At 45.6% G+C, this 15,206-nt stretch overlaps 1 protein-coding gene across 3 annotated transcripts in view; it reads right to left on the bottom strand.

The window, feature by feature from the left end:
* JAK1 (Janus kinase 1) overlaps window positions 1-15,206 on the bottom strand; it is a 481,031-nt gene that overhangs the window by 247,416 nt on the left and 218,409 nt on the right. For all 3 annotated transcript variants that reach the window (XM_069232503.1, XM_069232505.1, XM_069232504.1), the window contains exon 8: window positions 5,462-5,619. In XM_069232503.1, coding sequence (XP_069088604.1) covers window positions 5,462-5,619 — 158 coding nt within the window. The remainder of the gene's footprint in view (window positions 1-5,461; window positions 5,620-15,206) is intronic.

The raw sequence follows: 15,206 nt of genomic DNA, 5'->3' as shown, positions 1-15,206 counted from the left end.
CTTTTGTGTGTGCTTAGGAGCAGGCTGGAAACCCAGAAATTACTAAATGTGATAGAGTAAGAAAATGTTTTGAAAAATCACTTGGGTGGCTTTTTTGTGAATAACACATTACAGTAACTTCAACTGCCATTCAGAACTCTCAGATGAAAGCTCAATCTTAATGTGCTGACTTACATTTGATCTCCATCATGGGGTTAGATTCTGTAAATGACTACAAATGCACAAAAATGTCTTTGGATTGTTTAACTATCTCAGCCAACATGGCCAAATACTGCTTACCACATTTGAGGGTGTGCAACCTTTTTAATAAAAAAAAGTCTGATTTCTACAGCCCGGTGTACCAGTGCAATAAATAATAATAGTAAATAAAACATATAATTATTTATTATTATAGTATAGCTATACATTAATAACATAGAAGACATCCAAGGCAACTGACACAATCCTAGACCTGTTAATGTAGGGGCAACAGAAAAAGGGAGTCTCTTGCTGAACGAGGTCTCTAGCTGTTCGTCAACCTATCACCCACAGCAACCATCAAACCATGATGTTTCAGAGGGCTCTGTGTTCTATATTTCCGGGATATTCATATGTGGCTTTTGAGGGAACAGCGATCCAAAGGCCGACCAATGGATCTGATTTACACAGTTCACAATGCTAGTCTCTGGACCACACCTGCAATTAACAGTGAAGATGGGAAAGTAAAAGAAAGGCAGATTCTCAGGGGTGAAGAGGCTATGTTGAAGGATTACTTTCACTCAGAACCACACTCATGCAACAAGGTGACAGCATTTGATGAAGCTGCTCATGGCGACCTACCATGCCTTTCTAAAGTGAAGGAGTGCTGATAATGATGATACATTACACAGCCTCTACAAGAAAGTTGCTGGCACTAAAACTAACGTGACACCGCAGAGAACAGAATGCAAGCTAAGTCTGCAAGGGTTGCGAGGCTGGGAAGGCCATTCTCATTCTGATAAAAGAGAATAAGTAAGCTGGGATCCCTTTTAACCACACAATGAAATGATAACTAATCATATGCAAACATCCAATGGTACATCATCACTTTCAATACTAAGTTACAGAGAGGAGAGGCTCAAGAAATTTCAGAAGACATCCAACATCTGTTTAATAAGCTAGCAATGGGCTGACAGTGTCGCCACACTACAAGATGTCATTGAGGACGTTTTGCAGAACAAAATTTAATTTTTTAAGGATCCTCAAGTTATCATTGTGTATGGGTCACTGAAACGTATCCACGAGAAAACATTATGATGATATAAACGGATAGGGCATTGCGCTAATAAATATGTGTAAGGAGGAGCTATACAAACAAAACATACGATTGAAGACCAGGAAGGGCAATGTTAATGTACTGAGTAGAGGTTGGAGAGATGGCATTCCTTTCAAATGTCAGGCTGATCACTGATACCAAATGGAGGGTATTCCAGAGGCTTTTGAGGGTAGTCACAGGTGATACGTTGTCAATGTCTGTGAAGGTGGAAGCAGCCTCTGAACACCTATATCCACTCAAGGGATGACAAAGGGTGTGCACCCAAACCTCAAATATGGTCTTTATCTCTCCTTCTCAGACTCCCCGCCCACTGCTATTGTTAGTTGTACTGTGCTATTTATGGTGTTTCATGGCTGCTAGCTGTCCTACTTCAGGGTTAGCCCTCGGCTTTCGGGATAGGATTTTTGGAACCTGTTGCGGCTCTATTGTTGATGATCAACATGTACCCTGCTGTTCACTTTACCTGCGAGGCAAAACAGTGTAATAAAGATTTTTTGGTATTTGCGGATTTTAGGAAAGTAGCCTCTTTTTAGCATGTTTACCCCCAATTTTTGCAGATGTCAGTATGTTTTGACTGTGTTCACTGGGATCCTGCTAACCACAACCCCAGTGACTGTGCTCTCTCCTTCTAAATGTGGTTGCTTTGACTTCACACACCCCATATTTGGCATACTGGTGCCTCCATTTAAGTCCCTAGTATATGGTACCCAGGGCATTGGGGCACCAGGCGTTCCCCATGGGCTGCAGAATGTATTATGCTACCCACGGGAGCCCATGTAAAATGTGCCTGCAGGCCTGCCACTGCAGCCTGCATGAAAGGGTGCATGCACCTTTTTACTTCAGGTGACTGCACCAGGTCACTGTAAGTCACCCCTATGGTAGGCTTTCCTAGCCCAGAGGGCAGGGTGCAGGTACCAGTGTGTGAGGGCACACCTGCATGAGCAGAGGTGCCCCCTACAAACTCCAGCTCCATTTTCCTGGACTTCGTGTACTAGACACAGGTCACTACCTGTGTCCTGCTACATAATAGTAACTCCGAACCTGGGCATGTTTGGTATCAAACATGTCAGAATCATACCCCAATGCTGTTGCAAGTATTGGCCGTCTGATTCCATGCTCTCTGGGGGCTCCTACCAGAATTGCTCTTACCAGCTTTCTGAGGTTTTCTGGGCAGCCCTTGCTGCCTCCACCCCTCAGAGGGGTGTCTGCCCTCCTGCTGCTTGACCAGCTCAAGCCCAGGAAAGCAGAACAAAGGATTTCCTTTGGGAGAGGGAGGCAACACCCTCTCCCTTTGGAAACAGATGTTCCCTGGCTTGGGAGGGGTAGCCTTCCCAAGCCACTAGTATGCTTTGAAGGGCACATTTGATGCCCTCCTTGCATAAACCAGTCCACATCAGTTCAGGGACCTCCAGTCCCTGCTCTGGCACGAAACTGGACAATGGAAAGGGAGGAAACCACTCCCCAGTCCATCACCACCCAGGGATGGTGCCCCTTCAGGTGGCCACTTCATTCTGCCATCTTGAATCAAAGGTTGGCAAAGGGCTCAGGAAGCATCTGAGTGGCCAGGTCAGGCAGGTGACATCACAGCCCCCTTCTGATAGGTGGTCAGCTTGCTAGGTGACCAATGCCCCTTCCAGGGCTATTTAAGCTCTCCCTCCTGGGTGGGTCCTCAGATTCGATGTGCAAGATTCCAGCAAGACTCCTCTGCAACGTTTACTTCGACTTATGGCCACTGGAATTGCAAATGGACTTCACAGGAACAGACAATCTGCAGCTCCAGCGACAACTTTGTTTCTCTTGCTCCTTCCAGCAACTGCAACATTTCCCTCACTGTGCATCCTCTGTTGGTGGCAAGTCTTCAGTCTGCACCAAGAAGCAAGAAAGAATCTCCCTTGGAGTGAAGAAGTCACTCCCCTGCATTTTCATCTGCAGGCACCAACTGCAACGATTACCTGCAACACGTGTGCTGATCTGGAGTGGCCCCCTTGGTCCCCTCTACCAGCTATCCAAATTAGGAGACGGTAAGTCCTTGCCGCTCCACGCAGGACAGTACCCCTGTGTACCGCATCTCTTGCAGATACCAAGGCTTGTTGCCATCTCCTCCAAGGGATCTTCAGGCTCTATGTAGCCTCAGCTCCCAGGACTCTTCCCTGCGACACTCAGCCCTCTGTGTGCTTCTCCAGCAACGTGGGACTCCTTTCTAGGTGTGCTGTGTGGGCCTCACCTCGACTCCTGTGCTTGCTGCCTGTGGGTCGCGCGTGGGGGCCACCTCCTCTTTCTGTGACTCTCCTCACTGCTGAGGGTCACACGGGACTCTCCTTCTTCTGTTGAATTCTAATGGGGCTTGCTGGTCCCTTGCAACTTCGCATTTCTTCATCCACAACATTTGTCTTTGCCAAGGCTTGCTGGTTGTTCTTTCACACCACTGACTGCAATCCTTCTTCCGGCGTTGGACATTGACTTCATCACTCAAGGAACTCTTCAGCTGCTCCAGAGCTGCACTGCTGACTGTCTTCGCTCAACAGCAACCTGGTCTTGCATACACAGATAGGTGGGTAGTGGCTCCTGCCACCACCGGACACTCCAAAGTGAACTGAACTTGGTTCCCTTCTTTTTCAGGTCTTCCTCTTTCAGGATCCTCTTTTGGTTTCTTGCAGTCTTTTCTGGGTCTTGCAATATCCTTCTCTGAAGTCTTTTTGGTGGATTTGGGGAGAACCAGTTACTTACCTCCCTTCTCCTGTTCGCTGGAGGGCACTCTGGTACTTAACTTGTGGGTTTCCTAGTTCCTTCAGCTCCCCTCTACCAATTCCACTTCATTGGGTGGGGGCCTGAAATTCACATTCCACTTTCTTAGTATATCGTTTGGTGCCCCACAGGCCTTCAGCTTTGTCTATTGCTTTCACTGTTTTCTATTACATCCTATGCTGATTCCTGAATTCTAATGTACATATAATAGCGTGTTTACTTACCTCCAGTTGGGGTATTGCCTACAAACTATTTTGGTAATTGTGTTACCCTAATAAAGTACCTTTATTTTTGTAACACTATGTGGTTCTTTCATGTGTGTAAGTGCTGTGTGACTACATTAGTATTGCATAAGCTTTGCATGTCTACTGGATAAGTCTTGGCTGCTCATCCACACCTACCAGAGAGCCCTGGCTTCCTAGACACGGATTACACCTCACTAATAGGGGATACCGGGTACAAGATGATAACACCATGGGTTCTCACCACACACCAGGCCAGCGTCCTACACTGATTATAAAGGTCTGTTATAAGAAGGAGAGCAGAAAGGAACTGCAACCCCCACATCAGGTGAATCTACATTATGATTGCTCCTTTCATTATATTTGTTCATAATTGATCAAAATGAATAATTATGCTAAAGTTTAAAATATGGCCTGCTGCTGTCATCTTTGGTAGATTGACAATTGCCAGCTCTCAATTCTTAGCTAGACAGGGTTTATATCTTGGCACCTGAAGCATGCACTTTAAACAACTGTTGTGTTTATAGGAGTATTGCTCCAATGTACATAGTTTTCCAGTTGGTTTGCATTTCTCTGTTTCCTAAGGGATATTACCGGTTTGTTAGAACAACATAAATTAAACCCATGTGAACATCTTTGAGACACTTCTGAATGTTGTTATAAATGTATGTGTCCCCTTCCCTCCTTAATAAACACCAAGGGGACTTCCATATATTTTTTGTAATCACTTCTGTTTTACAAAAATAAAATCTGCAGACTTATTTCAAAGCAGATTACTGATATTTTCTTTGTCAGTCTGTTCCACTCGTCGGTTTTCCCCCAACTGTCCTGCCATTTTTATGAGTGCCAAAAGAAATCTATCAGACGTACGTAGGACCCATACTTGATTTACCCATTATTGCCCCGGATTAGGAGCTAATTTCAGAGTTGCTGAGTCGTGTGGTAGCTCACAGGAGTTATTTTCCAACTATCTCAGTTCCAAGATCAAAAGAAAGTACACTTAATACTTTTGTAACTGAAGAGTACAGTTCATTTGTCATTTTTTGTGCAGAGCTAGTAAATGCATTTCTATATTCTTCTTTGTTCCTGTAGGCAGAAGTACAATCAACTACATCAGCAAAGAGAACTCACAATATACCGTATTTGAATTAACATATCAAACCTGGAGATCTCCACTTACCATATAGGTCCATGACAGCCATTCTTTATATTGTGTTCTATTAAAGGTGGTGCCACATCTGTACATAGATAATGATGGGCATCTACAGTAAGTCTGAAATATCCATCAATTAAAGAGACAAAGGATGAGGCTTCATCAGGTGAAGAAAGCCATAACACCTAAAACAAACACATATTTAGGTATACTCACAGTCACAACATTAAAATATCTATTACAAATAACACAAACAAACACACAAGTACCATTACTAATAAAATGTATTTTTCCACACTGTTTGCTACTGTAGTGAAGCAGTTTCATAACAGTGTAAGTGGAGTGTTACATTTAAAAACAAATACTTTTCTAGGTGAAAAGCAGGGAATAAGTCACTACCCAAGACTACAAAATATAAACAATGCATCACACTTGCCTGGAAGGACCGAGGAGGAAGTAAACGCATGTCAAGACCAGAAACCGAGAAAAGCGCTTCCAAAATTCTTTTAAACTTCGATTGGAGTTATAAAAAATTATATGCTTAGATGCACTGAAGACCTTTCCGATTAAAAAAACAAACTATTTCCGACTGCAGCTTACAATTTAACTGAAGGTAATAAATTCAGATCTGATGAGCTTCATATTAAGTTTAACCAGTTTACACACACACACACGTAATGGATGCTATAAATTTGATATTTTACTCTTATTGCTTTTGAAATGTGCTTTATCCGCATTTTCTAAGCTAGTTTGAATCATTTGTAAAATTGCAAATAACCTTGTTGCCATGCATATATTCACTGAAAACCTTCGCCCTGCCCTTTTCACAAAGATTACTCAATAGCTGTCATAAGGGCCAAACTCATAGTTACTCTTTAACCTGTTTTGCATTTGTATTGTTTCAAGACCACATTAGCATAAGTTCGGTTCCGCTTCTGCGAAGAATGAATGGATCAATCTGGCCAAAGTTGGGAGCATGCTCCCCACTGTGCGTGAGGCTTTGCTGGTGGTCCTGCTGAAGCGGGCCAAACCATTGGACCGCTGCTCACCATATCGGCCATGTCACCCATGAACGAGAAGACTACAATTTACGTAAATACCCTGGCCAATCGGTTGACCCTGTTGCTGCCGGGGGTGGTGGACACAACAGACCGGATCTGTCCCAGGGCAGAGTCTTTTGTTTGATCTTAGGCCACTGTTCGGTGCGGTACAATATATGGACCCCAAAATTAGTGCTGCAAATGGTATTCCTTGATGCAGAAAAAGCGTTTGATTTGGTGGAGCGGGGATTCATGCAGGCAGTTCTGTGACATTCTGGGTAGGCGACATTTTTCTTCAATTGGTTAGGGTACTGTACACACAACCGACAGGTTGGGTCAGGGTTAACGGTGTGATCACTGCTCTCATTGACATCACAAGGGGCGTCAGACAGAGCTGTCCCCTTTCTCCTCTGCTGTATGCTCTTGCGGCCGAGCCACTGGCTTGTGCGCTCCAAGAATACCATTCACATAGAGGCCTTGAGTTCCCCCATTATAATGTGATTGTATCGACTTATGCTGATGACACCCTGCGTTAGATTCACGACCCTGAGTGCAATTTAACACTGGCGCTCCATAAGGTGGTACTGTTTAGGGGACAAGCCGGACTCAGAGTGAACTGAGATAAATCCATCATATTCCCACTCACCTTGTACACGAAGCCAATGCTGCTAAATTATCCTTTGAATTAGACTGAGGTCTCAGTGTGTTATTTAGGGGTTCAGGTGCACACGGACCCAGCAGTCGTTATGCAGGACAATTATGGTGGAGATGGGCAGCACATATCAGACACAGTGGACCATATTGCCTCTATCGCTCGCGGGCCGCGCAGCCATCATGAAAATGGTAGTTCTACCCAACTTCCTTTTCTTAAATATTCTGATTCTTCTGACCCGACTGTTTGATAAACTCAAGGCTCTGATGCTCCGTCTGGTGTGGGCAGGAAAGCAACCGGAAGTGGGGTGGACAATTCTGAGCATATCCTTAAGATATGGAAGGACTAAATGCTCCTGCCCCAGAAGCTTCATATTGGGCTGCTCAGTCGCAATTCGCACACTATTGGATTCATTGCCCACGTGACCTACCACATGTGGAAATCCAAACTTGTATATAGGGACACGATGGATTCATGACCCCTTCCGATCGTGTGCCGAGGTCTGACTGGCTGCCAATAATTTAACAAGGAAGTGTTGGCAGCCATCTTAGGACTCCCAGAAAAAAAAAGAAAAGGGGCCATGGTACGGACACCCTTACCCCATAGCTTTGATGGTAGGGTCCTAGAGGGACGCCCCAGGGCTAAAAAGCACTTTATAAAAAAAGTTTGCTGAATCCGCTGCAAAAATTAAGATAAGAAAAACATAACACAAAAAATACCAAGGTGTAGACTCCCACGCTTCTTAATACCCAAATCCCTGGGTGGGACAAGTTCCGGGGGATTGATATTTATAAAGCGGTGGGGGTGGCGGCCGGCAGGGACTGCCACCTCCCTGGGGCTTTAATGTATTCTATGTGTGGGGCTGCGTGGCCCCGCTCCCTGCAGACGCGGGGACCACCACCTCCCCAAGGCTTCTATGTAATACTATGTGGTGGGGCCACACAGCCCCCCCTCCCTCGCAGCCTTGGGGACCACCACCTCCCCATGGCTTCAATGTAATTCTATGTGGGGGGCCTTCCTGCCCGCCCCCCCCCTGTAGTCCCAGGGACCCCCAGGATTCTTTTAGTTGGAGGGGGGCCACGCACCCCCCCTCGAGGAGCCACTGATGGCTCCTGTTATGTCCCATGGTGCCCAGCCCCAGGACATAGTCTGTTTGATGTGGCTTGGCGGCAGCTTTGACAGCTGCCGCCAATTCACAGCAAACTCTCTGCTCGCAGCGAGGAAAAGCTGTCAAGCTGCATCGCCCGGGAAGGGCGACAGAAGTGTCGAATACGGTCTCCCCGAACAGGAGGCATTGTTTGAATAGTGTTCTCATCGTGGGATCTTATTTAAGTCATTTAAGGCCGCATTTTCAAACAAAGGGTAATTAGAGCACCATATAAAACTCTATGCTCGCAGCGAGGAAAAGCTGTCAAGCAGCAATTCTTTGATTGTGTTTTTAATGTGGTGTCCTTTTTCACTTGAGATGTCATCAGTGATGTCACTGACCAGGTCATGAGTGATGTAATTTGTGAGGTCATAAGCAGTGCATTATGGGGGCGTGAGTTATAGTTAGTTCAGGTCAATACAGCTGTTCAATTTCTATGGTTTTGTACATGTCAAACTAAAGGCTAATTATAACATCCCTGTAACCTTTGTTTTTTTAAGTGAATCTGTAGGCTTTTTTTTAGGTCGAGCATAGGCATACAGCCTTCTGTATACTTTAGTATACTTCTGATGTGGGCTTAGAGCCATTTCATTTTTTTGTTTCAGTGTCCTTTAAAAATCCTTGCTTGCTAGTGATCAGTCCTAACACTTTGTCCCTCCTTTTTTCACTTTCAGTTCCTCCGAAGAGCAGGGGCCAACTACTGTATATTTACACCTTGGTTCTCTATCTGTTCCTTTGGGGACTATTTTTTTTTAATTTGTTTCCTGCTCGTGTGAATGTTTGTCTGTGTTCAGCTTTATTGCCCATAGCTTCTTGTTCCTTTTGTTTCTGCATGGTGGCCTGGGAAGGGTCTCCTTCTCAGACCTTCTATCCCTGCCTTTCAAATTCCAGTGTGATCAAAAACAGGCCTGTAAGTCTTTCTGTTATTAGAATGGCGCCCCTTCAATGTTTAACCTGCCTTTCTCACCACAATCTGGAGGGCTGCGGGGCTTGCGCTGCCCACGCATCACATTTTGTATTAAAAACATTTTATTTATTTTGCCTCTGCCCGTGGCTCCATTCCCCCCAACACCTCCTGCTTGGTGGCTGCATTTCCTGCTTGTGTAGGCACCCGTCTCTGCTGGCAATTTAGCTGCTGCTGGAGCCAGGGAACAGGCTATGCGCATGGCTGCGACCAGGACAACAAGCTGCAGCCTGGGCTCTGCCTACTGCTGCTCTGCACCCAGCACATAGGGATTGGAGGTGTCCTGCTGCTTCCTTCCACAGCTACGTGTAAGTGCAGGGCACCATGACCTCCACGGGACCCCGGCAAACCCACTGTGCCACCCACCTCCCCCTTTCTTGGAGGTATTGGAGGTCAACTAGTTTACGCTGATATTTTCTTTTGCACTGATTTGTATTGCGCAAATCCAATCAGACCAAAAAAATCGGAGTGCTTTACATGTGCGCCAATTACATTACATAAGTTCACATTCATTTTCTGGGAGGGAGACTACATGATTTGCAACAGTGGTTAAAGTACTGAGAGAATTTGTGTAAAGCTTCTCTGTTTTCCTTAAGGGATTGTTGTAGTGTTACTACACAGTTGGGAACTTACTACGTGACAACCCCAACTAGCCTTTCCAAGAAACTTTGTTGCCCATATTACACATTATCTAATTTTTCTTTTGATTTTAATCATTATATATTTGTTTTTTCATTAAAAAACACTTCTATATTTGAAAAGTAGCTGACTTAGTCCTAGTCATTCCAGCTCTTTCGGTCTTTAACTTGCTCAAAATTAGGTTTATGGGAAGCTTTACATTACGGCAACAGAGGGTCTATATTATCAATCAATCAAACAATTTTCTTAAGCGCATTACTCACCCGGTAGGGTCTCAAGGCGATCAGCGGCGGGAGTGGTTTCCTGCTCGAAAAGCCATGTTTTGAGGTGCTTTCTGAAGGTTAGGAGGTCCTGGGTCTTGCATAGGTTGGTGGGGAGAGAGTTCCAGGTTTTGGCGGCGAGGTGGGAGAAGGATCTGCCGCCAGAGGTGGTGCGTTGGATGCGGGGACTGTAGCGAGGGCGAGGTCAGCGGAGCAGTCGAGTTGGTTTGTGGAAGTTGATTCGTTCGTTGAGGTAGGCTGGTCTGGTGTCGTGGAGGGCTTTGTGAGCGTGGACAAGGATTTTGAAGATGATCCTTTTGTTGATGGGCAGCCAGTGTAGGTATCTGAGGTGGGCGGAGATGTGTTCGTGGCAGGGGAGGTTGAGGATGAGACGTGCGGCTGCATTCTGGATTCGCTGGAGTTTTCTCTGAAGCTTGGCTGTAGTCCCTGCGTAGAGGGCGTTGCCGTAGTCCAGTCTGCTGCTTATGAGGGCGTGAGTGACCGTTCTTCTTGTTTCTAAAGGAATCCATTTGAAAGTCTTGCGTAGCATGCAAAGGGTGTTGAAGCAGGAGGATGACATGGCGTTGATTTGCTGAGTCATGGAGAGAGATGAGTCCAGTATGATGCCAAGATTGCATGCGTGGGTGGTGGGGCCACCAAGAGTCGTTCCATGCTGTCTTGTTGGGGCCGAAGATGATGATCTCGTTTTTTTCTGAGTTCAATTTGAGGTGGCTTGCTGTCATCCAGTTGGCAATGGCGAGGAGTCTGGCGTGTAGGTTATTCGTGGCAGTAGATGGGTTCCTGGTGAGGGAGATGATGAGCTGGGTGTCGTCAGCGTATGAAATGATGGTGAGGCCATGGGGGCGGATGATGTTGGCGAGAGGAGTCATGTAGATATTGAAAAGGGTGGGAGTGAGGGAGGATCCCTGGGGAACTCCACAGATGGTCTTGGTGGCTGTAGACCGGAAAGGAGGGAGGCAAACTTTTTGGGTTCTTTCCGAGTGGAAGGAGGTGAGCCAGTCCAGGGCTTTGTGTCAAATTCCGGCGTCGAAGAGGCGTGTGCGGAGGGTTTGGTGGCATACGGTGTCAAAAGCTGTGGAGAGGTATAGGAGGAAGAGGGCGACGGTCTCGCCCTTGTCCAATCTGGTTCTGATGCTGTCTGTACAGGCGATGAGGGAGATCTCGGTGCTGTGGTTTTTGCGGAATCCAGACTGGGAGACGTTGAGTATGTTGTCGTCTTCTAGGAAGCGAGACAGTTTTATGTTTACTATCTTCTCTATGACCTTTGCGGGGAAGGGGAGTAGAGAGATGGGTCGGTAGTTTGAGAGGTCTTCAGGGTCTGCTTTGGGTTTTTTGAGAAGAGACTTGACTTCGGCGTGTTTCCAAATGTTTGGGAAGGAAGTGGTCTCTAAAGAACTTGATGACAGCCCGGAGCTGGGGAGGGATGATCTGGCTGGCCTTGTTGAAGATGTGGTGGGGGCAAGGGTCTGTTGGGGAGCCTGAGTGGATGGAGCTCATGGTTTTGCCGATTTCTTAGTCGTTGGTGGGGGTCCAGGTGTTCAGTAGGATGGTGCGGCAGGGTGTTGTGGTCAATGTTCCCTCTAATTTTTTTCCACTGTGTGCGGCAGTGTGCGGTCTCTGTGCGCTGCAGCCAAGGATACGTGCGCCAAGAAACTGACCATTCACGCGCGCGCAGCGCATAACTAGCCAAGATCTTTGGCATTAGCCTCTCCATACCACTAAAGCAAAAAAGGGATATCATTGCTCCATGCAATAGGGCATCAAGGCAGTTTTGTGACCTGGTTGCTCACCCCAAGGACATGACCTGTTAGGGGAGCACATATATTGCTTTAAAAGGCTTATTTAGGCTTAGAAAGTGATAACGCATATAAACTACCACAAAGTATAGGAATGGTGAAACATTTGATAACAGCACATTTTCTACTGTTCTGAAGCATTTCCTAGCTCATGAACCATTGATTTTCAAGACAAATATCACTTGCCCGCTTGTATGCTAAAGCACGCCAAATCATGTTTAAAACACTCCCTGCGGTATTTAAAAGCTGTTTTCATTGACTTTAATCCAGATTCAAATAGAAGCATTATCTGCCTTAGGGGAGCACGTATTTCACTCAAAAAGGCTTATTTAAGCTTAGAAAGTGCTAAAGCATATAAACTACCACAAAGTATAGGAATGGTGGAACATTTGATAACAGCACGTTTTCTACTGTTCTGAAGCATTTCCTAGCTCATTAACCATTAATTTCCAAGACAAATATCACTTTGTCGCTTGTATGCTAAAGTATGCCAAATGATGTTTAAAACACTCGCCGCAGCATTTAAACGCTGTTTTCATTGACTTCAATCCAGATTCAAATATGAGCATTATCTGCCTTAGGGGAGCACGTATATCGCTCTAAAAGGCTTAGAAAGTGATAACGCATATAAACTACCACAAAGTATAGGAATGGTGGAACATTTGATAACAGCACAACGTGCGCGCTTGCCAAAGGGGCCTGCGCGATGGGGGAAGGAAAGGTGCGCGCGCGCCCGCCTTACAGGGAACATTGGTTGTGGTGTCCGCTGTGTCGGTGGTGGTGATGGTGAGGGATGACGATGTGAAGCTGTCGCGTATGTCTGCGATCTTGCGGTGGAAGTAGTTGGAGAGGGAGTTGCAGAGGCATTGGGAGTGTGGAGGGTCGATGGTGCAGGATTTGGGTTTGGTGAGTTCTTTGATGATGGCAAAAAGTTGCTTGCTGTTGTGTGTGTTGTGGTATATGCGTTCTTTGTAGAAGGATCGTCTGGAGGTCCGGATGAGCTGGTGATGTTTTTGCATGGCTGATTTGAGGGCGGAGAAGTTGCTCATTGAGGGTTCTTGGCACCAGGCTTTCTCAATTTTTCGGCATTCTCATTTGGAAGACTGAAGTTCTGTGGTGAACGAGGGGGCAGTCTTGATGATGTGGGCGCTGTTGTTTATTTTTAATGGGGCGAGGGAGTCTGCGCTTGTTTCTAGCCATCGTGTGAGGTTGAGGGTGGCGGCATTGTGGTCGTTGGTGCTGGGAGGTGGGGCTTGTGCAAGGTTGGAGATTAGTTGTTCTTTGGAGATCTTGTTCCACTTGCGGTAGAGAGTAGGATGTTGGTGGTGGGTGGGGGTTTCAGGAAGGAGAAATCGACGCAGCGGTGGTCAGTCCAGTGGAGTTCGGTGGTGTGAGTGAAGGCAATGCGGCTGCTGGAGGTGAAGATGGCATCTAGCGTGTGTCCGGCTGAGTGGGTGGGTGAGGTGACCAGTTGCTTGAGGCCGAGGTTTGCGAGGTTGTGCAGCAGGGCCGTGGAGTTGCAGTCGTGGGTGCTTTCCTGGTGAAAGTTAAGGTCACCAAGGACTAGGTAGGCTGTGGAGGTGAGGGCGTGGGAGCTGATAGTGTCGGTGATGGTGTCACAGAATGGGGGGCAGGGTCCTGGTGGTCTGTAGATGAGGGTTCCTCTTAGGGTGGTGTTGGCATTGTGTACATGAAAGTGTAGGTGCTCTGCGTTGTCTAGGGTGTTGTTGGTGGAAATCTTGATGGAGTTTCTGTGTATTATGGCGATTCCTCCTCTTGGTCTGTTGAAGCGGTCTCTATGGGTGATTTTGTATCCTTCTGGGATGGCTATGGCAATGTCGGCTTCTGATGAGGAGTTCATCCATGATTCAGTGAGGAAGGCGATGTTGGGAGAGTTTGTGGTGAATAGGTCCCAAAGCTCGATGGCGTGCTTGTGATCGGAGCGGGTGTTAAGGAGGATGCAGTTGAGGTGATTGGGGGGTTTACTGTTGTGGTGCTTGTTGGTATTGGTATGAGGTCAAGAGAAGCAGCATGAGTGGCATGTGAAAGGTGTGTGTGTGTGTCTGGGGTTGGCCTGGGCGCAGGCATTGTGCCGGCTGGGGTTGAGAGCAATATATATAGTTGTTGATTTGCTCCATGGGGAGATGTTAGTTACAGTTTACAAAATTGCCCTTTTAGACGTCTGCAAACAAAAAAATTGCAGAATAACTCCAAATGTTCGTCTGTTTACAGCAGCAGATGAAATACTGAAGGATGTCGCACAGAGATCCTCTCTTTTACATAAGTAAATGTTTTATTGTTACTAAACAGTTGGTAGAAGTAACTTAGTCTGTCCCAACCCTACCCGCCCTTTTAACATATTGATTTCCTCATTATGGACTTTTTCCAATATTATTTGCTTTTTTTATATTTTATAGTAGATTTCTTGTTAAAACATGCTTCCCCATTTAATATGTAACTGGCTTAGTCCCAGCCGTACCTGTTCTTTGTATTTGAAACGCACTGAGATTATAGTTTATGGGGAGCTTTACATTATGTTTGACGCACTACACGTTTAATTGTGTGCTGCCAAAGTTTATCCAAAAAACTACCGCTGTGCATTCTGTGTTCATATTTGAGTTTGAGGTGCTATTAACATTTAGTACATGTTGAAATTTTTGTGCAAAAACAATATTGTACAGTGTCTAATACAATGTTAAAGGCCGTACATTACTGTCTTCCACAAATACTTAAACATATGATACATTATAATAACACTTCATCTGCACTGTAAACACACAACCAACATTTGTATTTATCTTAATAAAGTTTGGCAGCATACAACTAAAAGGGCAGCATGGCTAAGCATAATTTAAAACTCTGTATAATCCTTAATCTGATCTAATTTTACATAGGAAAGACCGCAGCAGAGGGTCTAGCATTACAAAGCTGTTATATTGTTCCTTGGAGAGATGTTTGTTACCATTGACCGAACTGCCCTTTTAGTCGTCTGCAAACCAAAAAGATTATAGTACTACAGAGGTTGGGTGTGTTTACAGTGGCAAAGCCAAGTGCTATTATTATTTTACACATATTTAACTATTTGCTTTACACCAGTAACATACGGCTTATGACACTAACTGCTTCATCCAGAAAGGGCTGCGTGGGCTTAAATTTTTCTTGCATTTATTTTATATGTAATCTACTGTATTACAAGCCTACCAGTCCTTTGGAAAACACTCTCTCATGTCATGGGCTTTTTCCTAATATACCA

The sequence above is a fragment of the Pleurodeles waltl genome, chromosome 4_2 (assembly GCF_031143425.1).
Source record: "Pleurodeles waltl isolate 20211129_DDA chromosome 4_2, aPleWal1.hap1.20221129, whole genome shotgun sequence".
Classification (NCBI taxonomy): Eukaryota; Metazoa; Chordata; class Amphibia; order Caudata; family Salamandridae; genus Pleurodeles; species Pleurodeles waltl.
This window is presented reverse-complemented; position numbering and strand designations above follow the sequence as displayed.